At 50.2% G+C, this 23,531-nt stretch overlaps 1 protein-coding gene across 1 annotated transcript in view; it reads right to left on the bottom strand.

Moving 5' to 3' along the window:
* The window catches only part of LOC109885682 (lysyl oxidase homolog 4-like), a 46,163-nt gene extending 23,202 nt beyond the window's left edge, over positions 1-22,961 (bottom strand). The window contains 7 exon segments of the mRNA XM_031811595.1: positions 1,266-1,446; positions 2,473-2,686; positions 3,225-3,263; positions 15,321-15,532; positions 19,125-19,774; positions 19,997-20,272; positions 22,892-22,961. Of these exon segments, the coding sequence (XP_031667455.1) occupies positions 1,266-1,446; positions 2,473-2,686; positions 3,225-3,263; positions 15,321-15,532; positions 19,125-19,774; positions 19,997-20,261 (1,561 nt within the window). The 5' untranslated portion in view covers positions 20,262-20,272; positions 22,892-22,961.
* Between the last annotated feature and the right edge of the window lie 570 nt (positions 22,962-23,531).

Here is a 23,531-nt window from a genome sequence, read left to right as displayed (position 1 = left end):
TAGCTAAACCGTCATGGGTAGTGTTCCACTACAATAATCTCAACCAATTAGGAGACGCCATTTTGTAAATAATACTTCCAGTCAGTTTATTTGTCTGGGTTTAATATGGTCAGTTTAAATAATAGTCTGATTTATATGGGCCTTAGCAAATGTGTGTGTGTGTGTGTCCGTGTGTGGTGTGTGTGTGTGTGGCGTGTGCGTGCGTGCGTCCATATGTGGTGTGTGCGTCCATGTGGGTGTGTTGTGTGTTGTGTGTGTTAAGGGAAACGATGTTTAGTATAAGCAATCTAAGGTCAACCTCCCTGATGTTCAGGATTTGGGGCAGGGGGGGCTTGATCATAGATCTGTGGTTAACAGCAGCTTCTACCCAGGAGCAGGGAGGGGCTGATCATAGATCTTGTGGTTAACAGCAGCTTCTACCCAGGAGCATGTTGGACCGGATGTTAAGTCTGGCAAATCGACAGCGTTTAGTCTCAAGGAGAGTCGGTGACCTGAAACTGCTCTCTGGGTAGAATGATAAGACGATGCTAAAAGGTGTCCCAAATGGCACCCTAGGTCCTGTTTCCTACATAGTGCACTGCACTTCTTCCCTATCAGGCCCTGATCAGAGGCACCAGTATACTGTAGTGAACAGAGACCAGGAAGTCCTATTCCCACTGAATGTGCTGTATATTGACGCTTTCACACTTTCCTCTTTGAAAATATATAATCCACTGTCCTTTCCTGTCCTGACATGTGACCATGTGACCATGTGACCATGTGAACCATGTGACCATGTGTGTGTGACACCCCTACAACCCTTACCCTGTCCCAGCTGGGCCTTGTTGAGGGCCTCCTATATAATCCACTGTCCTTTCCTGTCCTGACCATGTGACCATGTGACCATGTGGCCATGTGACCATGTGACCATGTGACCATGTGACCATGTGTATGTGACACCCCTACAACCCTTACCCTGTCCCAGCTGGGCCTTGTTGAGGGCCTCCTATATAATCCACTGTCCTTTCCTGTCCTGACCATGTGACCATGTGACCATGGACCATGTGGCCATGTGACCATGTGACCATGTGTGTGTGACACCCCTACAACCCTTACCCTGTCCCAGCTGGGCCTTGTTGAGGGCCTCCTATATAATCCACTGTCCTTTCCTGTCCTGACCATGTGACCATGTGACCATGTGACCATGTGACCATGTGACCATGTGACCATGTGGCCATGTGACCATGTGACCATGTGTGTGTGACAGAGCAGGTCACAACCCTTACCCTGTCCCAGCTGGGCCTTGTTGAGGGCCTCCTTGGCCGATCCGAACCCCAGCTCCCTGCATACCACGCTGGCTGCCTTCAGGTCCCACAGGTGGTCCGACACGGTCCCCCACTTCCCCTCTCTTAGCACCTCCACCCTGCCCTCCCCCAGCCTGGGGCCTGCTTTCAGACGCACCCCCTGCTAGAGGAGGAAAGAGGAGGGGGGGAGAGAGAGAGAGGAGAGAGAGGGGGGGAGAGAGAGAGAGGAGAGAGAGGTTTTCATTCAGAGGAAAGCCTGAACGCTGAGTCCTTTATTATTCTAATAAACGTGAGAGACCCTCTCCTCCCTGTCCCCCTCTCCTCCCTGTCCCCTCTCCTCCCTTCCCCCTCTCCTCCCTGTCCCCTCTCCTCTGCCCCCCCTCTCCTCCCTTCCCCTCTCGCTCCTGTCCCCCTCTCTCTCCTCCTGTTCCTCCTTTACCCGTCCTGTCCCTCTCCTCCCGTCCCTCTCCTCCCTGTCCCCCTCTCCTCCCGTCCCTTCCTCTGTCCCATCTCTCCCTGTTCCCTCTCTTCCCTGTCCCCCTCTCCCTGTCCCTTCTTCCCTGTCCCCTCATCCTCTCCTGCCCTCGTCCCTCTCTTCCCTGTCTGCCCCTCTCCTCCCTCTCGCCCTCTCCTCCTGTCCCTCTCCTCCCTGTCCTCCTTTACGTCCCTATCCTCCTCTTCCCTTGTCTCCTTTAACGTCCTGTCCCCTCCTTCTCCCTGTCCCCTTACCTCCTGTCCCACTCTCCTCCTGTCCCCCCTCCCTCCTGTCCCCCTCTCCTCCCTGTCCTTCCTCCCTCTCCCTTCCCTGTCCCCCCTCTCATCCCTGTCCCCCCTCTCCTCCCTGTCCCCCCTCTCCTCCCTGTCCCCCTCTCATCCCTGTCCCCCCTCTCCTCCCTGTCCCCCCTCTCCTCCCTGTCCCCCTCTCCTCCCTGTCCCCCCTCTCCTCCCTGTCCCCCCTCTCCTCCCTGTCCCCCCTCTCCTCCCTGTCCCCCCTCTCCTCCCTGTCCCCCTCTCCTCCCTGTCCCCCTCTCCTCCCTGTCCCCCCTCTCCTCCCTGTCCCCCTTTCTTCCCTGCCCCCCCCTCTCCTCCCTGTCCCCCCTCTCCTCCCTGTCCCCCTCTCTCCTTCTCCTCTTTCTCTCCCTTTCTCTCTTCTCTCGCGCCCACCCTCCCTCCCTCTCTCCCTCCTTACCTGGACGTCGGGGGGAGCGGGCGGTCTCCCCGAGGAGAGGCGTGTGAACTGGTGTCCAGGTACACAGCGCACCACGGCGTACATGCCCCCCTGACAGGTGACCTGGTTCCTGGGGAGGGAGAGCTGGGAGTGGCACTGGGAGAGGACAGGCTCTGTACCCAAACACTTGACCTGCTCTACCCAGTAACCCTTCTTACTGGACAGACCTGCTAGTCTGGAGGGAAGAGGGGGAGGGGGGAGAGAGAAGGGGAGGGGAGAGAGGGTGAGGTGAGGGGAAGGGAGAGGAGAGGAGGGGAGCGGAGAGGAGAAGAGGGGAAGGGAGAGGAGAGGAGGGGAGAGGAGGAGAGGGGAAGAAGGGAGAGAGAAGGGGAGGGGAAGGGAAGGAAGAGGAGGGGAGAGGGGAGAGGGGGAGGGGAGAGGAGAGGAGAGGAGGAGAGGGGAAGAAGGGAGAGAGAGAGAAGGGGAGGGGAGAGAGGGGGAGGGAAGGGAGAGGAGGGGAGAGGAGGGGAGAGGAGGACAGGGGAAGAAGGGAGAGAGAAGGGGGGGTGAGAGAGGGGAGGGAGGGGAAGGGAGAGGAGAGGAGGAGAGGAGGAGAGGGGAAGAAGGGAGAGAGAAGGGGAGGGGAGAGAGGGGAAGGGAGATGAGAGGAGGGGAAGAAGGGAGAGAGAAATATTAATCATCACCACCATGACAAATGAAAGACAGGCAGAGAACAAACAATAAAAATTAAAAACAAACAAGCAGATATGTACCTTGTAGAGGGATCTGCCAACTTGGCGTCCCATAGTTTCCTGAAAGAAACAGAAGAGTATTACTACCAGCCCTCCTCTGTAGACAGAATACTGGTTAATACCTCTACCAGCCCTCCTCCATAGACAGAATACTGGTTAATACCTCTACCAGTCCTCCTCCATAGACAGAATACTGGTTAATACCTCTACCAGTCCTCCTCCATAGACAGAATACTGGTTAATACCTCTACCAGTCCTCCTCTACAGACAGAATACTGGTTAATACCTCTACCAGTCCTCTATAGACAGAATACTGGTTAATACCTCTACCAGTCCTCCTCTACAGACAGAATACTGGTTAATACCTCTACCAGTCAACCTCCATAGACAGAATACTGGTTAATACCTCTACCAGCCCTCTATAGACAGAATACTGGTTAATACCTCTACCAGTCCACCTCCATAGGCAGAATACTGGTTAATACCTCTACCAGTCCACCTCCATAGACAGAATACTGGTTAATACCTCTACCAGCCCTCTATAGACAGAATACTGGTTAATACCTCTACCAGCCCTCCTCTACTGTTTCTACAATCAGGGGTGCCTAGACCTAGTGTCCCCCATCCTCCCTCCCTCCCTCCCTCCCTCCCTCCCTCCCTCCCTCCCTCCCTCCCTCCCTCCCTCCCTCCCTCCCTCCCTCCTCCCTCCCTCCCTCCCTCCCTCCCTCCCTCCCTCTCTCTGTCAGGTTTAAGTTGAAATGTAAATAAAACCGTCTGTTCTCATAGAGAACAGGCCGGGGAGACCTAGTGCTTCTGTGGTTACCCACAATGCCCTAGTGAGGGATCTGAATGTTCCTATTGTAAAGCCAGGTCAACACACACATACTCTCTCTCTCTCTCTCTCTCTCTCTCTCTCTCTTTTTCTCTCTGTCTCTCGCTCTTGTCTCTCTCTTGCTCCCTCTATCCATTTCTTTCCCATTCTCTCTCTTTCTCTCTCTTTCTCTCTCTCTCTTGTCTCTCTCTTTGTCCCTCCCCTTCTCCCAGGGTATATTTCTCTCTCTCCCTCTGTCCCCACTCTTTCTCTCTCCCTCTGCCCCCCCTCTCTCCCTCTGTCCCCTCTCTCTCTCTCCCCCCCCTCTCTTCTCTCACTCATCATTTTTCCTTTCCTTCTTCTTCTTTTCCATCCTTCCTTCATGGGTATTTCAGTCCTGTTGAATGTACATGTCTGGTCTAGGAAACCCACAGAAAGAACTATAAATATGCACATAGAATATATTACATCAAAGCTTACAGAAAGTACAGACACAAGCCCTGCGTTGCCCACATGTCCACGTGTCAGATGTTACAAAACTGTGCACACATCTCAAATGTCACCCTATTCCTTATGTAGTGCACTAGACCAGAGGCCTGTGGGATCTGGGAAAAAAAGTCACAAGTAGTGCACGATATAGAGGATAGTGTCATTGGGGACGCATGTTGTGAATCTGTTTCATAACCAAAAGGAGGAGTACCCCTCTCAGACAGAGGAAAGGAACAGGGATGCATGGCTTCATTTGTTGGTCAGTAAAGTACCGGTGCAGGCCTACTTTACTGGTGCAGTGGCACAGTCCCAAATGGCACCTTATCCCCTATGTAGTGCACTACGTTTGACCAGGATGGACCCCGGTCGAAAGTAGTGCACCATATAGGGAATTGGATGGCGTTTGGGACTTTAGGTTCCTGTAGACCACATTGGAAACTTCAGGGTTCCAAGTCCAGGAGTTCTATAACAGGATGCACAGTGGGAAAGTAGAGAGAGAACTCCATAAAAACTGTTATTCACTAAACAGACGTCTTCTGAGACGACACAGAAGGAAGTATCCTTTAATATGACGGCTGACAGATGGAGGCACACACACACACACACACACACACACACACACACACACACACACACACACGCACACACACACACGCACACACACACACACACACACACACACACACACACACACACACACACACACGCAACGCTTACACACACACACACACACGCAACGCTTACACACACACACACACACCACACACACACACACACACACCACACACACACACACACACACACACACACACACACACACACACACACACACACACACACACACACACACACACACACACACACACACACCACACACACACACACACACACACACACACACACACACACACACACACACACACACACCACACACACACGCAACGCTTACACACACACACACACACACGCAACGCTTACACACACACACACGCAACGCTTACACACACACACACACACACACACACACACACACACACACACACACCCACACACACACACACACACACACCCTCCCCCATGGTTGTTTATGTGTATGCTGTGCGACCATCAGAGTGAGAGAGAGAGAGAAACACACACTGGCACTATTTGAGCCAAGAGAGGAATTAGTTTCAGGTCGACCACTTCAAACACCAGTGACCGGAGTCTTTCCAGGATTGTGGGTTTGACTCCCTCTAAGTGGCTTTGGATAAAAGTGTCTGCTAAATGGTTTATATTATTATTCTAGTTATAATAATGGTTAGGTTTGTGTAACAGCCCCAGATAAACACGTCCTGGTATAGCTCACACCACAGGGACGTTGGCAGGAGGAACACAAACAGAAGAAAATGGAGAGGAGCGGGGAGATACTACCTGTCTGAACGAGTCCAACAATCAACTGTTGTTTTCATTTTCCTTGGAAAGATACATTTGTTTGCGGAGATCAAGTTCATGGTAAACGCTGCAGATGTCCTGTTCATAGTAAACACTGCAGATGTCTTGTTCATAGTAAACACTGCAGATGTCTCGTTCATAGTAAACACTGCAGATGTCCTGTTCATGGTAAACACTGCAGATGTCCTGTTCATGGTAAACACTGCAGATGTCCTGTTCATAGTAAACACTGCAGACGTGAAGGACCTTTGAAAGACACCTCCGACACTGCCTCAATGAAGAGCGATGCGTTTGGGATTGGACTGATTTAGACCAAAACCACAACACAAGAGGAGGTGATCCTGTCCACCAGACAGAGGGATTCTTAGATGCCCAACATCAGTCAAGTATCGTAGGTCACTGACAGAAAGCACACTGAGAAACAGCCCACCAGAATCAGAGAGAGAAACCACACTGAGAAACAGCCCACCAGAATCAGAGACAGAAACCACGCTGAGAAACATCCCACCAGAATCAGAGACAGAAACCACACTAAGAAACAGCCCACCAGAATCAGAGACAGAAACCACACTAAGAAACATCCCACCAGAATCAGAGACAGAAACCACACTGAGAAACAGCCCACCAGAATCAGAGACAGAAACCACACTGAGAAACATCCCACCAGAATCAGAGACAGAAACCACACTGAGAAACAGCCCACCAGAATCAGAGACAGAAACCACACTAAGAAACAGCCCACCAGAATCAGAGACAGAAACCACACTAAGAAACAGCCCACCAGAATCAGAGACAGAAACCACACTAAGAAACAGCCCACCGGAGTCTAGGAACAGCTCCACACAGCAGGTCAGTCAGTGGGGTTATAGCTGACACCAGGTCAGTCAGTGGGGTTATAGCTGACACCAGGTCAGTCAGTGGGGTTATAGCTGACACCAGGTCAGTCAGTGGGGTTATAGCTGACACCAGATCAGTCAGTGAGGTTATAGCTGACACCAGATCAGTCAGTGGGGTTATAGCTGACATCAGATCAGTCAGTGGGGTTATAGCTGACACATCAGGTCAGTCCGTGGGGTTATAGCTGACAGCAGGTCAGTCAGTGGGGTTATAGCTGACACAGCAGGTCAGTCAGTGGGGTTATAGCTGACACAGCAGGTCAATCAGTGGGGTTATAGCTGACAGCAGGTCAGTCAGTGGGGTTATAGCTGACAGCAGGTTAGTCAGTGGGGTTATAGCTGACATCAGATCAGTCAGTGGGGTTATAGCTGACACCAGATCAGTCAGTGGGGTTATAGCTGACACCAGATCAGTCAGTGAGGTTATAGCTGACACCAGATCAGTCAGTGGGGTTATAGCTGACATCAGATCAGTCAGTGGGGTTATAGCTGACACATCAGGTCAGTCCGTGGGGTTATAGCTGACAGCAGGTCAGTCAGTGGGGTTATAGCTGACACAGCAGGTCAGTCAGTGGGGTTATAGCTGACATCAGATCAGTCAGTGGGGTTATAGCTGACACATCAGGTCAGTCCGTGGGGTTATAGCTGACAGCAGGTCAGTCAGTGGGGTTATAGCTGACACAGCAGGTCAGTCAGTGGGGTTATAGCTGACATCAGATCAGTCAGTGGGGTTATAGCTGACACATAAGGTCAGTCAGTGGGGTTATAGCTGACACCAGGTCAGTCAGTGGGGTTATAGCTGACACAGCAGGTCAGCAGGACCGGGTTGGGAAGACTTGGCCAGGACTGGACCAGGTTGGGAAAACTTGGCTAAGACTGGACCGGGTTGGGAAGACTTGGCTAAGACTGGACCGGGTTGGAAAGACTTGGCTAAGACTGGACCAGGTTGGGAAGAATTGGCTAAGACTGGACCGGGTTGGGAAGACTTGGCTAAGACTGGACCAGGTTGGGAAGACTTGCCTAAGCCTGGACCAGGTTGGGAAGAATTGGCTAAGACTGGACCGGGTTGGGAAGACTTGGCTAAGGCTGGAACGGATGAGGCCAAAGTGAACTTGGCCAACCAGTAGAGTAAGACCAAACCAGACTAAAGTACCATTTGGCACCACAGAAGAGACAGTCATTCTCTGACGCATAAACCAACCTCAAGTTAAACGCCCAGAACACCAGGATCAGCCCAAATGGCACCATATTCCCTATGTAGTGTACTGTTTTAGAACAGGGCCCTCTGGTCAGAATGTGGCACAGTATATAGGGAGTATGATGCAGGGCCCTCTGGTCAGAATGTAGCGCAGTATATAGGGAGTATGATGCAGGGCCCTCTGGTCAGAATGTAGTGCAGTATATAGGGAGTATGATGCAGGGCCCTCTGGTCAGAATGTAGCGCAGTATATAGGGAGTATGATGCCATTTGGGACACAGCCCAGCTGTCCATCCCTGACAGATACTGAAGTTAGGCTCTCTGAATCAAACGGCAGAGCAGAGATGGCTGTGCTTGTCCTTCTATCATTCATCTGCTCTGTGGTTTAGGTGGAAGGAGGCTAAGACACCATCATTCATCTGCTCTGTGGTTTAGGTGGAAGGAGGCTAAGACACCATCATTCATCTGCTCTGTGGTTTAGGTGGAAGGAGGCTAAGTCCCCATCATTCATCTGCTCTGTGGTTTAGGTGGAAGGAGGCTAAGACACCATCATTCATCTACTCTGTGGTTTAGGTGGAAGGAGGCTAAGTCCCCATCATTCATCTGCTCTGTGGTTTAGGTGGAAGGAGGCTAAGTCACCATCATTCATCTGCTCTGTGGTTTAGGTGGAAGGAAGCACCGGTCACCGGTTTAAAAATAATAATATTGTCTGCCATCTGCTCTTCCAAATGACTGGCTGACAAAATGGGAGGCCAGCACAGGGCCCAATAACTGACTACTGAGGTGAAATGTTTGTCTAAAAACCTCTAGAGTTGTGTATGTGTGTATAAACACCTTTAAGCTCTGTGTCAACATTGGCCTAACGTTCTCTTTGAAACAGATTTAGAAACTGTTGAGAGATTTGGAGAGACGAAAGGCTGGCATCAAATCACTGTTATTTCCTCTGAGAGGGGAACAGCAAACGTGGCAACGTTTTCATCTCATGAAGAAAAAGAACAACAACAACCTTTTTTTTCACTCTCTGGCGGTGAAACATTCACAACCTCTCACAACCTTTCTCCAGCCTCACACCTCGGCAACTGGGGCAGAAAAACCTCCGTTAAAAAGCTGAAAATCCTCCCCAAAAAGGGGATTCCTAGACGAGGAAAATGTGGAGGTCTCGGTGGGTTTAGTGACATAGAGTTGGAGAGAGGGCACCTCTTTGCGTCTTTGCCATAATGGTGTGCCAAGTGCTCCCCCTATCCAACTCTATGGTTTGTGATCTCAATCAGGAAGTGACTGTAAAGAGGAACAGATTTTTTTAAATGTAGCAGTGTGTGTGTGTGTGTGCCCTCCACCTCTCCATCTCTCTATCTCTCTGCCTCTCCATGTCTCTATGCATGTGTGTGTGAAAGGATATGTGTGTGTGTGTGTGTGTGTTTATTCAGCAGCCTAACCTGGACATTAGCTGTAATTATCTGGGATGTAAAGATAGTTTAGGGTAGAGGAGACATCCTCCACACAGGCCGTAAATAAAGCCTGTGGCTGGACGGACAGACAGAGGTGGTCTGTGTGTCTGTAGGCTTTAACGGTCTGTGCCTTTATAAAGGTTATTTACAGCTGGGGACAGACAGATGGACAGATGGACAGATGGACCAGATTCACAGAGACGTCCATCGCCCTGGTAATGGATTCTACAGGTCTAAGTGTTCTAGAATATGACTGTAGAAGTGACATGTGGGAGACTTGGGGAAATAATGGAACTACTGTAGCCTACAAAAACACAAACGAAGATAATTGTATCAATAAACGTTTCTCACTGAAAGACACAAACCTTTCCCAACCAAACCATGTATAGCCACTGAAACACAGATACTGAAACCAGAGGTAGAGAGAGAACAGAGAGAGAGTAACAGATAGAGAACGAGAGATAGACGGGGTGAGAGATAGACGGGGTGAGAGATAGACGGGGTGAGAGATAGACAGAGAGAGAGAGAAACAGATAGAGAACGAGAGATAGACGGGGTGAGAGATAGACGGGGTGAGAGATAGACAGGGTGAGAGCTGGATGGGGTGAGAGATAGACGGGGTGAGAGATAGACGGGGTGAGAGAAAGATGGGGCGAGAGATAGACGGGGTGAGAGATAGACGGGGTGAGAGATAGATGGGGTGAGAGATAGACGGGGTGAGAGATAGATGGGGTGAGAGATAGACAGAGTAGGGAACAGAAACAGATAGAGAATGAGAGATAGATGGGGTGAGAGATAGACGGGGTGAGAGATAGATGGGGTGAGAGATAGAGAGAGAAAGAGAGAAAACTAGAGAGTTTTTGTAAGACTTATAGGAAGTGCTGTCGTATGCTATTTCTACCGGTTGTGTATAATTACATGAGATTAGAGGATACGTTCCTGGTCTCCATCCAAACACACATGATGCTCCTCCTACAGCCAGCCTCTGACATTAATAACATACTCTTTAAGGCTACGTCCCAAATCACACCCTATTCCCTATTTAGGGCACTATGTTTGACCAGGGCTTTGATAAAAAGTAGTGCACTAAAAGGCAATAGCTAGTCATTTGGGACACACCCCTGCTCTTTAAGACTATTTAAAAGTGCATAGCCTACTATGATGAGGCAAAGTCGAGACATGCAGGCATGGTTAGCCCAATGCTGGTGAGTAACTGCTGTGTGGATGGTGGTTGTAATGCTGGTGAGTAACTGTTGGTATAGATGGTGGTAGTAATGCTGGTGAGTAACTGCTGTGTGGATGGTGGTAGTAATGCTGGTGAGTAACTTCTGTGTGGATGGTGGTAGTAATGCTGGTGAGTAACTGCTGTGTGGATGGTGGTTGTAATGCTGGTGAGTAACTGCTGTGTGGATGGTGGTTGTAATGCTGGTGAGTAACTGCTGTGTGGATAGTGGTTGTAATGCTGGTGAGTAACTGCTGTGTGGGTGGTGGTTGTAATGCTGGTGAGTAACTGCTGTGTGGATGGTGGTTGTAATGCTGGTGAGTAACTGCTGTGTGGATGGTGGTTGTAATGCTGGTGAGTAACTGCTGTGTGGATGGTGGTTGTAATGCTGGTGAGTAACTGCTGTGTGGATGGTGGTTGTAATGCTGGTGAGTAACTGCTGTGTGGATGGTGGTTGTAATGCTGGTGAGTAACTGCTGTGTGGGTGGTGGTTGTAATGCTGGTGAGTAACTGCTGTGTGGGTGGTGGTTGTAATGCTGGTGAGTAACTTTTTTTTATTTTTTTTTATTTCACCTTTATTTAACCAGGTAGGCTAGTTGAGAACACCTTTATTTAACCAGGTAGGCTAGTTGAGAACACCTTTATTTAACCAGGTAGGCTAGTTGAGAACAAGTTCTCATTTGCAACTGCGACCTGGCCAAGATAAAGCATAGCAGTGTGAGCATACAACAAAGAGTTACACATGGAGTAAACAATTAACAAGTCAATAACACAGTAGAAAACAAAGGGGGGGTCTATATACAATGTGTGCAAAAGGCATGAGGAGGTAGGCAAATAATTACAATTTTGCAGATTAACACTGGAGTGATAAAAGATCAGATGGTCATGTACAGGTAGAGATATTGGTGTGCAGAAGAGCAGAAAAGTAAATAAATAAAAACAGTATGGGGATGAGGTAGGTGAAAAGGGTGGGCTATTTACCAATAGACTATGTACAGCTGCAGCGATCGGTTAGCTGCTCAGATAGCTGATGTTTGAAGTTGGTGAGGGAGATAAAAGTCTCCAACTTCAGCGATTTTTGCAATTCGTTCCAGTCACAGGCAGCAGAGTACTGGAACGAAAGGCGGCCAAATGAGGTGTTGGCTTTAGGGATGATCAGTGAGATACACCTGCTGGAGCGCGTGCTACGGATGGGTGTTGCCATCGTGACCAGTGAGCTGAGATAAGGCGGAGCTTTACCTAGCATAGACTTGTAGATGACCTGGAGCCAGTGGGTCTGGCGACGAATATGTAGCGAGGGCCAGCCGACTAGAGCATACAAGTCGCAGTGGTGGGTGGTATAAGGTGCTTTAGTGACAAAACGGATGGCACTGTGATAGACTGCATCCAGTTTGCTGAGTAGAGTGTTGGAAGCCATTTTATAGATGACATCGCCGAAGTCGAGGATCGGTAGGATAGTCAGTTTTACTAGGGTAAGCTTGGCGGCTTGAGTGAAGGAGGCTTTGTTGCGGAATAGAAAGCCGACTCTTGATTTGATTTTCGATTGGAGATGTTTGATATGAGTCTGGAAGGAGAGTTTGCAGTCTAGCCAGACACCTAGGTACTTATAGACGTCCACATATTCTAGGTCGGAACCATCCAGGGTGGTGATGCTAGTCGGGCATGCAGGTGCAGGCAGCGACCGGTTGAAAAGCATGCATTTGGTTTTACTAGCGTTTAAGAGCAGTTGGAGGCCACGGAAGGAGTGTTGTATGGCATTGAAGCTTGTTTGGAGGTTAGATAGCACAGTGTCCAAAGACGGGCCGAAAGTATATAGAATGGTGTCGTCTGCGTAGAGGTGGATCAGGGAATCGCTCGCAGCAAGAGCAACATCATTGATATACACAGAGAAAAGAGTCGGCCCGAGAATTGAACCCTGTGGCACCCCCATAGAGACTGCCAGAGGACCGGACAGCATGCCCTCCGATTTGACGCACTGAACTCTGTCTGCAAAGTAATTGGTGAACCAGGCAAGGCAGTCATCCGAAAAACCGAGGCTACTGAGTCTGCCGATAAGAATATGGTGATTGACAGAGTCGAAAGCCTTGGCAAGGTCGATGAAGACGGCTGCACAGTACTGTCTTTTATCGATGGCGGTTATGATGTCGTTTAGTACCTTGAGTGTGGCTGAGGTGCACCCATGACCGGCTCGGAAACCAGATTGCACAGCGGAGAAGGTTCGGTGGGATTCGAGATGGTCAGTGACCTGTTTGTTGACTTGGCTTTCGAAGACCTTAGATAGGCAGGGCAGGATGGATATAGGTCTGTAACAGTTTGGGTCCAGGGTGTCTCCCCCTTTGAAGAGGGGGATGACTGCGGCAGCTTTCCAATCCTTGGGGATCTCAGACGAGATGAAAGAGAGGTTGAACAGGCTGGTAATAGGGGTTGCGACAATGGTGGCAGATAGTTTCAGAAATAGAGGGTCCAGATTGTCAAGCCCAGCTGATTTGTACGGGTCCAGGTTTTGCAGCTCTTTCAGAACATCTGCTATCTGGATTTGGGTAAAGGAGAACCTGGAGAGGCTTGGGCGAGGAGCTGCGGGGGGGGCGGAGCTGTTGGCCGAGGTTGAAGTAGCCAGGCGGAAGGCATGGCCAGCCGTTGAGAAATGCTTATTGAAGTTTTCGATAATCATGGATTTATCAGTGGTGACCGTGTTACCTAGCCTCAGTGCAGTGGGCAGCTGGGAGGAGGTGCTCTTGTTCTCCATGGACTTCACAGTGTCCCAGAACTTTTTGGAGTTGGAGCTACAGGATGCAAACTTCTGCCTGAAGAAGCTGGCCTTAGCTTTCCTGACTGACTGCGTGTATTGGTTCCGGACTTCCCTGAACAGTTGCATATCACGGGGACTATTCGATGCTATTGCAGTCCGCCACAGGATGTTTTTGTGCTGGTCGAGGGCAGTCAGGTCTGGGGTGAACCAAGGGCTGTATCTGTTCTTAGTTCTGCATTTTTTGAACGGAGCATGCTTATCTAAAATGGTGAGGAAGTTACTTTTAAAGAATGACCAGGCATCCTCAACTGACGGGATGAGGTCAATGTCCTTCCAGGATACCCGGGCCAGGTCGATTAGAAAGGCCTGCTCACAGAAGTGTTTTAGGGAGCGTTTGACAGTGATGAGGGGTGGTCGTTTGACTGCGGCTCCGTAGCGGATACAGGCAATGAGGCAGTGATCGCTGAGATCCTGGTTGAAGACAGCGGAGGTGTATTTGGAGGGCCAGTTGGTCAGGATGACGTCTATAAGGGTGCCCTTGTTTACAGAGTTAGGGTTGTACCTGGTGGGTTCCTTGATGATTTGTGTGAGATTGAGGGCATCTAGCTTAGATTGTAGGACTGGCGGGGTGTTAAGCATATCCCAGTTTAGGTCACCTAACAGAACAAACTCTGAAGCTAGATGGGGGGGCGATCAATTCACAAATGGTGTCCAGGGCACAGCTGGGAGCTGAGGGGGGTCGGTAGCAGGCGGCAACCGTGAGAGACTTATTTCTGGAGAGAGTAATTTTCAAAATTAGTAGTTCGAACTGTTTGGGTATGGACCTGGAAAGTATGACATTACTTTGCAGGCTATCTCTGCAGTAATCTGCAACCCTTTGGCAGTTCTATCTTGACGGAAGATGTTATAGTTGGGTATGGAAATCTCTGAATTTTTGGTGGCCTTCCTGAGCCAGGATTCAGACACAGCAAGGACATCAGGGTTAGCAGAGTGTGCTAAAGCAGTGAGTAAGACAAACTTAGGGAGGAGGCTTCTGATGTTGACATGCATGAAACCAAGGCTTTTTCGAACACAGAAGTCAACAAATGAGGGTGCCTGGGGACATGCAGGGCCTGGGTTTACCTCCACATCACCCGCGGAACAGAGAAGGAGTAGTATGAGGGTGCGGCTAAAGGCTATCAAAACTGCTGTGTGGATGGTGGTTGTAATGCTGGTGAGTAACTGCTGGTATAGATGGTGGTTGTAACTGTTGGTATAGATGGTGGTAGTAACTGTTGGTATAGATGGTGGTAGTAACTGCTGGTATAGATGGTGGTAGTAACTGTTGGTATAGATGGTGGTAGTAACTGTTGGTATAGATGTTGGTAATAACTGTTGGTATAGATGGTGGTAGTAACTGCTGGTATAGATGGTGATAGTAACTGTTGGTATAGATGTTGGTAGTAACTGTTGGTATAGATGGTGGTAGTAACTGTTGGTATAGATGGTGGTAGTAACTGTTGGTATAGATGGTGGTAGTAATGCTGGTGAGTAACTGTTGGTGTAGATGGTGGTAGTAACTGTTGGTATAGATGGTGGTAGTAACTGTTGGTATAGATGGTGGTAGTAACTGTTGGTATAGATGGTGGTAGTAACTGTTGGTATAGATGGTGGTAGTAACTGTTGGTATAGATGGTGGTAGTAATGCTGGTGTGGATGGTGGTAGTAATGCTGGTGTGGATGGTGGTAGTAATGCTGGCTCTGCACCCCCCCCCCCCCCCCCCCAAGCACACACAAGTACACACACACACACACACACACATTTATGTGAAAAATGGGGATGTCAAAATGAGGACACACCTTTCCAGACACAAACACACCCTCTCTCCCTTACCTATAGACGGTGTGGTCGTATGCCTCGGCGGAGGGGTATCCCAGCATGCCACACACCACACGGCTGCCGCTGAGGTCCCAGCCCTGGTCGCACACATGACGCCACCTCCCAGCATGCTTCACTTCCAAAACGCCCTCTGACAACAGGCCGGGGCGGACGCCTGTCAAAACAGGCCGGAGACGTACCTCCTCCAGCCTCACCCTACTGGCCGTCTGGGGGAGGGGAGAGGAGGGGGGAGGGGGGATAGGAGATGGGGAGGAATGGGGGAGGGGAGGGGAGAGGAGGATAGGAGAGAAGGGATGGGGAGGAATGGGGGAGAGGACAGAACAGAATCCAACTTTAGTTGCCATCCCAGTCTCTCCACAACAAGGACATGAAGGAACAAACACACTGAAAACAGGCTGTGTGTGTGTGTGTGTGTGTGTGTGTGTGTGTGTGTGTGTGTGTGTGTGTGTGTGTGTGTTGTGTGTGGTGTGTGTGTGTGTGTGTGTGTGTGTGTGTGTGTGTGTGTGTGTGTGTGTGTGTGTGTGTGTGTGTGTGTGTGTGTGTGTGTGTGTGTGTGTGTGTGTGTGTGTGTGTGTGTGTGTGTGTGTGTGTGTGTGTGCGTGCGTGCGTGCGTGCGTGCGTGCGTGCGTGCGTGCGTGTGTGTGTGTGTGGTGTGTGTGTGTGTGTGTGTGTGTGTGTGTGTGTCAAAAGTTTCTGGTAGAAACTTAGAAATGTCCTTGTTTTTTTAATAAAACATTTTTTCCCATTAAAATAACATGGGGTGGCGGGTAGCCTAGTGGTTAGAGGCGGGTAGCCTAGTGGTTAGAGGCAGGTAGCCTAGTGGTTAGAGGCGGGTAGCCTAGTGGTTAGAGGCGGGCAGCCTAGTGGTTAGAGGCGGGCAGCCTAGTGGTTAGAGGCGGGTAGCCTAGTGGTTAGAGGCGGGTAGCCTAGTGGTTAGAGGCGGGTAGCCTAGTGGTTAGAGGCAGGTAGCCTAGTGGTTAGAGGCGGGTAGCCTAGTGGTTAGAGGCAGGTAGCCTAGTGGTTAGAGGCAGGTAGCCTAGTGGTTAGAGGCAGGTAGCCTAGTGGTTAGAGGCGGGTAGCCTAGTGGTTAGAGGCAGGTAGCCTAGTGGTTAGAGGCGGGTAGCCTAGTGGTTAGAGGCGGGTAGCCTAGTGGTTAGAGGCGGGTAGCCTAGTGGTTAGAGGCGGGTAGCCTAGTGGTTAGAGACAGGTAGCCTAGTGGTTAGAGGCGGGTACCCTAGTGGTTAGAGGCGGGTAGCCTAGTGGTTAGAGGCGGGTAGCCTAGTGGTTAGAGGCAGGTAGCCTAGTGGTTAGAGGCGGGTAGCCTAGTGGTTAGAGGCGGGTAGCCTAGTGGTTAGAGGCGGGTAGCCTAGTGGTTAGAGGCGGGTAGCCTAGTGGTTAGAGGCAGGTAGCCTAGTGGTTAGAGGCAGGTAGCCTAGTGGTTAGAGGCGGGTAGCCTAGTGGTTAGAGGCGGGTAGCCTAGTGGTTAGAGGCGGGTAGCCTAGTGGTTAGAGGCGGGTAGCCTAGTGGTTAGAGGCGGGTAGCCTAGTGGTTAGAGGCGGGTAGCCGAGTGGTTAGAGGCGGGTAGCCTAGTGGTTAGAGACAGGTAGCCTAGTGGTTAGAGGCGGGTAGCCTAGTGGTTAGAGGCGGGTAGCCTAGTGGTTAGAGGCAGGTAGCCTAGTGGTTAGAGGCGGGTAGCCTAGTGGTTAGAGGCGGGTAGCCTAGTGGTTAGAGGCGGGTAGCCTAGTGGTTAGAGGCGGGTAGCCTAGTGGTTAGAGGCGGGTAGCCTAGTGGTTAGAGGCGGGTAGCCTAGTGGTTAAAGACGGGTAGCCTAGTGGTTAGAGCGTTGGACTAGTAACCGAAATCCCCGAGCTGACAAGGTACAAATCTGTCGTTCAGTCCCTGAACAGGCAGTTAACCCACTGTTCCCAGGCCATCATTGAAAATAAGAATTTGTTCTTAACTGACTTGCCTAGTAAAATAAAGGTAAAATAAAAATTTTAAAAATAAAATTGATCAGAAATACAGTGTAGACATTGTTAATGTTGTAAATTACTATTGTAGCTGAAAACGGCTACAATAGCTTCATTAAAGGTACCCGTCTCAACGTCAACAGTGAAGAGGCGACTCCGGGAAGCTGGCCTTCTAGGCAGAGTTGCAAAGAAAAAGCCATATCTCAGACTGGCCAATGAAAAGAACAGATTAAAATGGACAAAAGAACACAGACACTGGACAGAGGAACTCTGCCTAGAAGGCCAGCATCCCGGAGTCGCCTCTTCACTGTTGATGTTGAGACTGGTGTTTTGTGGGTACTATTTAATGAAGCTGCCAGTTGAGGACTTGTGAGGCGTGTCTAATGTACTTGTCCTCTTGCTCAGTTGTGCACCAGGGCCTCCCACTCCTTTTTCTATTCTGGTTAGAGCCAGTTTGCGCTGTTCTGTGAAGGGAGTAGTACCCAGCGTTGTACGAGATCTTCAGTTTCTTGTCAATTTCTCGCATGGAATAGCCTTCATTTCTTAGAACAAGAATAGACTGACGAGTTTCAGAAGAAAGGCCTTTGTTTCTGGCCATTTTGAGCCTGTAATCAAACCCACAAATGCTGATGCTCCAGACATTCAGCTAGTGTAAAGAAGGCCCGTTTTATTGCTTCTTTAATCAGGACAACGGTTTTCAGCTGTGCTAATGTAACAGTATAGCTGCCGTCCCTCTCCTCGCCCCTACCTGGGCTTAAACCAGGGGCCTCTGCACACATTAACAACGGCCTCCCAAAAAGCATCGTTACCCATCGCTCCACAAAAGCCGCGGCCCTTACAGAGCAAGCGGAACAACTACTTCAAGGTCTCAGAGCGAGTGATGTCACCGATTGAAACGTTATTAGCGCGCACCCCGCTAACTAGCTAGCCATTTCACATCGGTTACACTAACATAATTGCAAGAGGGTTTTCTAATGATCAATTAGCCTTTAAAGTGATAAACTTGGATTAGCTAACACAATGTGCCATTTGAACACAGAGTGATGGTTGCTGATAATGGGCCTCTGTACGCCTCTGTAGATATTCCATTAAAACCCAGCTACAATAGTCATTCACAACATTAACAATGTCTACACTGTATTTCTGATCAATTTGATGTTATTTTAATGGACAAAAAATGTGCTTTTCTTTAAAAAACAAGGACATTTCTAAGTGACCCCAAACTTTTGAAGGGTAGTGTATATATATGTGTGTATACAGTATGTGTGTATAATGTGTGTATATGTATGTGTGTATGTGTGTGTGTATCTATATCTGTGTATAATGTGTGTATAACCTGTGTGTGTGTATTACGTTCCGAACCAGTGGTAAGGTCATGAACTTCAGTATATAAGATGTTATGAGGTCTAACAGATGGGTAGGTGATAGATGGGCTGGTCTTTCCTCTGTGGAGGCTCTGCGAACAGCCCTGTGTTTAGGGAGTTGGGTCTGTTTACCTACTAGAGGTTGAGGGATACTGCCCATTATGAATTGGATCCGGAAAAGGCCTGGTTTTAGGGCCGTCTGTAATTACGGCGTGCCTATCGGGTTGTGGGCTCCTGGCTCCACCAATCAGCTTCCTGTACCCCGGGAGTCACCATGGGGCTACTTGAGGCGACCGTGGATAGGTACAGTGCAGTAGTGTTGGGGTGGTGAGTGTGTGTGGGCGGGTGTGTGTGTGTGTGTGGGGGAGGGTTGAGTGTGTGTTTGTGAATGTGAGAGAGAGAAAGGGGGAGCCAGAGAGAGGCAGAGCAAGACAGAGAGAATGAGAGAAAGTGTTTTTCGTCACCTGTCCGTCTGTGATGTCTGTCTCCAGGTCCATGTTGGTGATTTCTGCCTCTGGTTCAACATGGTTCCCACTGGGCTGCCTGGGGATCTGTGCCTCCCATCTGGCCGCCTGTGGTCCGGTCCGCCCCACATCCTGGGCCTGCCTGTAGGCTGCACCATTCCCCAGCCGGGGGGGGATCTGATGCCCCTGGGGCACGGCCGGGTTCTCCTGTCTCGTCCTGGCCTCCCCTCCCGCCTGACTCTGGCCGTTCCGGGGACGCAAGTGGATATCATGACCCCGACGCTGTTGCCGTGAACTTTGACCCTGACCTCTGGGGGTGTTGCGGTGGAGGGCGATCTCATGACCCCTTCTCCCGGGGGATGTGATGTGAGCAGGGGGAGGAGGGGCCACCCTGTCTTGGACTGTGGATAGACGTGGCGGTGTGGAGAGGTTGGGGATCCTCTGTGGTCGGGCCGAGGCCACTGGGACGGCCAGGGATGTAGGGGAGCCCTCTACCTGGTTAGGGGAGTAGTCGACCCTCCTCTCGGTGCTACAGACGACCCCCAGGTCCTCAGAGTGGGTGCAGTCATTTATCCCCCAGCCGTTGGAGTGACAGTCAGACAGGGAGAGCTCCGTCCCCATGCAGTGCACGTTATCCAACCAGATCAGACCTAATGGGACAAGAAGGGGCGCACTTCCTCGTTAGCAGCCAATCAAGAGCGATCAATAAGATACAACTCCCAGTTGACCAGCCCACATAAGTAAAGGTTGAACCGACGTCACGAAACACAATCTCCAGACAGGCAGAAGACGGGCAACAGTGGCGCTCTCTTGTGAAAGCCTTAAGTTCCAGCAACGAAGAGGATTATTAAGGAAGTAAGGTGTTACCGTACCTTGTCCTTCCCCAAACTTAGAGCTGTGAGCCCAGGTGAGACTGCGTGAGAAGCCCAGCTCTCGACACACCACGTTGGCCAGGTTAATATCCACCTCGTCATCACACACCGTCCCCCACGCCCCGTTATAGAACACCTCTACTCGACCCTCGTTGGGGCCCCGCCTCCCACCTGCCAGGCGCACCCTCTGCCCTGATCCCTGGGCGAGGGAGGGGGAGAGGAGGGGGAGGAGGAAGGAACTCACACACAGGAGGAGGCCCAACATCCTTAATCAGTCTGGAACGGAGAGATCACGAGAGACAGAGAGAGACAAAGAGGGAGATTGAGAGAGATAGACAGAGAGAGCGACAGAGAGAGTGATAGAGACAAAGAGAGACAAAGAGGGAGATAGAGAGAGACAGACAGAGAGGGAGACAGAGACAGAGAGGGAGAGAGAGAGAGAGACAAAGAGGGAGATAGAGAGAGATAGACAGAGAGAGCGATAGAGAGAGTGATAGAGACAGAGAGAGACAAAGAGGGAGATAGAGAGAGACAGACAGAGAGGGAGAGAGAGAGAGAGAGAGAGAGAGAGAGAGAGAGAGAGAGAGAGAGAGAGACAAAGAGGGAGATAGAGAGAGATAGACAGAGAGAGCGACAGAGAGAGTGATAGAGACAGAGAGAGACAAAGAGGGAGATAGAGAGAGACAAACAGAGAGGGAGCAGAGACAGAGAGGGACAGGGAGAGAGAGAGAGCATATCACATAAAATCACGCACAAAAAATAGATTGTTTCTCAGAAAACTTGTGAAAATCACATAAAACCAATAAACACTATTGTAAACTACCAACATGAAAAGCCTTTTGAAATGATAGTTTGTTAGTGCACCAACCCCCAGTAGAAACCTCAGATCAGAAGGAGACATTCCACTGTGGAAACCATTAGTCAGACACCTCCATGTATCCCACGGCTTTACAGCCAGAGAACAGACCCCGAAGCACAGCGGAAATAACACTGATAAGAGAAGCACAGAGGCACTCAGTGTCTCTGGCTGCGTTCCAAATGGCACCCTATTCCCTACATAGTGCACTACTTTAGACCAGAGCCCTATGGCATTCAAATAGTACCCTATTCCCTACATAGTACACTACTTTAGACCAGAGCCCTATGGCATTCAAATGGTACCCTATTCCCTACATAGTGCACTACTTTAGACCAGAGCCCCATGGCACTCAAATGGCACCCTATTCCCTACATAGTGCACTACTTTAGACCAGAGCCCTATGGCACTCAAATGGTACCCTATTCCCTACATAGTGCACTACTTTAGACCAGAGCCCTATGGCACTCAAATGGTACCCTATTCCCTACATAGTGGACTACTTTTGACCAGAGCCCTATGGGCCCATAGTGCACTATATAGGGAATAAGGTGCCATTAGGGAGTTAACCAGAAAGGGGAAGAGAGTAGCGACCGACCAAAGCTAAAATCAGCACGGCTACCCGGGCCGCGCCACAGAGGTCCGTCCACAAACCCTCAAACATCGCTATGTCTAGTTATACTGAGACAGCCAGGCAGGCAAATAAACAGGGCTTTAAAAATGCCTACACACACAAACAACAGAGTATCAGGCTGCTACTATGTGTAAGATGAGCTGCATCTCAATGCTCTGAATACTGGCTTCCTCTCCTCGTCTCCTTGCCTTCCTCTGCACTCATATGAAGATCCAGAACAGGTGAGAGTATGGATGACTGCACTTTCATCTGTCCGGTGCTTTCACATCACGTTTACATCAGTGCAGATGAAGGGAAGGAGACAAAGACAGGAAAGGAGAAGAGGAGGGAGTAATCCACTGTAGAGTATTGAGACACATCCACAGTCAAATTAGTGGAAGGTTACAGTGTTGGGTAACATTTGGTTCTAGACAAGACGAGACAAGGGAAGCACGACACTGGAGAATCTAAATGCTGTAATCATGAAGGTAGAGAGGAGAGAGAAGAGGGGGAGAGAGGAGGAGAGGAGAAGTGGAGAATGGAGGAGAGAGGTGGGAGAGAGGAGGAGAGGAGAAGTGGAGAACGGAGGAGAGAGGTGGGAGAGAGGAAGAGAGGAGAACGAAGGAAGAGAGGAGAGAGGTGGGAGAGAGGAGGAGAGGAGGAGAGGAGAAGAGAAGAGGAGAACGGAGGAGAGAGGTGGGAGAGGAGGAAGAGAGGAGAACGAAGGAAGAGAGGAGAGAGGTGGGAGAGAGGAGGAGAGGAGGAGAGGAGAACAGAGGAGAGAGGTGAGAGAGAGGAGGAGAGGAGAGAAGAGGAGAACGGAGGAGAGAGGTTGGAGAGAGGAGGAGAGGAGAACGCAGGAGGAGAGAGAGGTGGGGAGAGAGGAGGAGAGGAGAACGCAGGAGGAGAGGAGAACGCAGGAGGAGAGGAGAGAGGTGGGGAGAGAGGAGGAGAGGAGAAGAGGAGAACAGAGGAGAGAGGTGGGAGAGAGGAGGAGAGGAGAAGAACGAGAACTGAGGAGAGAGGTGGGAGAGAGGAGGAGAGGAGAACGCAGGAGGAGAGGAGAGAGGTGGGAAGAGGAGGAGAGGAGGAGAACGCAGGAGGAGAGGAGAACGCAGGAGGAGAGGGAGAGAGGTGGGAGAGAGGAGGGGAGCAAAAAGAAGAGAAGAAAAGGTGGGGGGGAGTGAGACCCAGCGAGGGATGGAGAGATGGAAGAAGACAGGAGGAGAAGAGGACTGGAGAGAAGGGAAGTGAAGAGAGAAGACAGAAGAGATGGAGGTAAATGACAGATGATAGGAGGGAGATAAATAGATAGAAAGATAACAGAAAGATGAGAGAAAGAACAAATGAAAAGAGCAAGGAGAGGGAGAGAGAATGAAGAAGGGATGGGATGAATAAAAGTTAACTAAATAAATTCATAACTCACCTGGTAGTTGTGCTCTGTCTCGGAGTCACCAGCTCTCTCTCTCTGTCTCGGAGTCACCAGCTCTCTCTCTCTGTCTCGGAGTCACCAGCTCTCTTTCTCTCTGTCTCAGAGTCACCAGCTCTCCTCTCTCTGTCTCAGAGCTCTCTCTCTGTCTCAGAGTCACCAGCTCTCTCTCTCTCTCTCTCTCTCTGTCTCGGAGTCACCAGCTCTCTCTCTGTCTCGGAGTCACCAGCTCTCTCTCTCTCTCTGTCTCGGAGTCACCAGCTCTCTCTCTCTCTGTCTTGGAGTCACCAGCTTTCTCTCTCTCTCTCCTCTGTCTCGGAGTCACCAGCTCTCTCTCTGTCTCGGAGTCACCAGCTCTCTCTCGGCTGGGACGGAGTGGGTGAGTGAATGAAAGAAAGAGGGCAGGAAAGACTTGTTTGGCTTTCTCAATGTTCTCTCCCTCCCTCTTTCTCTGTCACTCTCCCTCGTTTTAGTCACTTTCTCCATCCCTCCCATTTTTTCTCCATTATGTAAAAGTATTTTTTCTCCATTTAGTCTTTTCCTATGCTGGTCCTTTCACTGACCCCTCCACTCACACCTGTTACCCTTAAAAAAAGTGTTTTATTTATTTAAACCTTTATTTAATTAAGCAAGTCAG

The sequence above is a fragment of the Oncorhynchus kisutch genome, unplaced genomic scaffold (genome assembly GCF_002021735.2).
Source record: "Oncorhynchus kisutch isolate 150728-3 unplaced genomic scaffold, Okis_V2 Okis01b-Okis20b_hom, whole genome shotgun sequence".
Taxonomy (NCBI): domain Eukaryota; kingdom Metazoa; phylum Chordata; class Actinopteri; order Salmoniformes; family Salmonidae; genus Oncorhynchus; species Oncorhynchus kisutch.
This window is presented reverse-complemented; position numbering and strand designations above follow the sequence as displayed.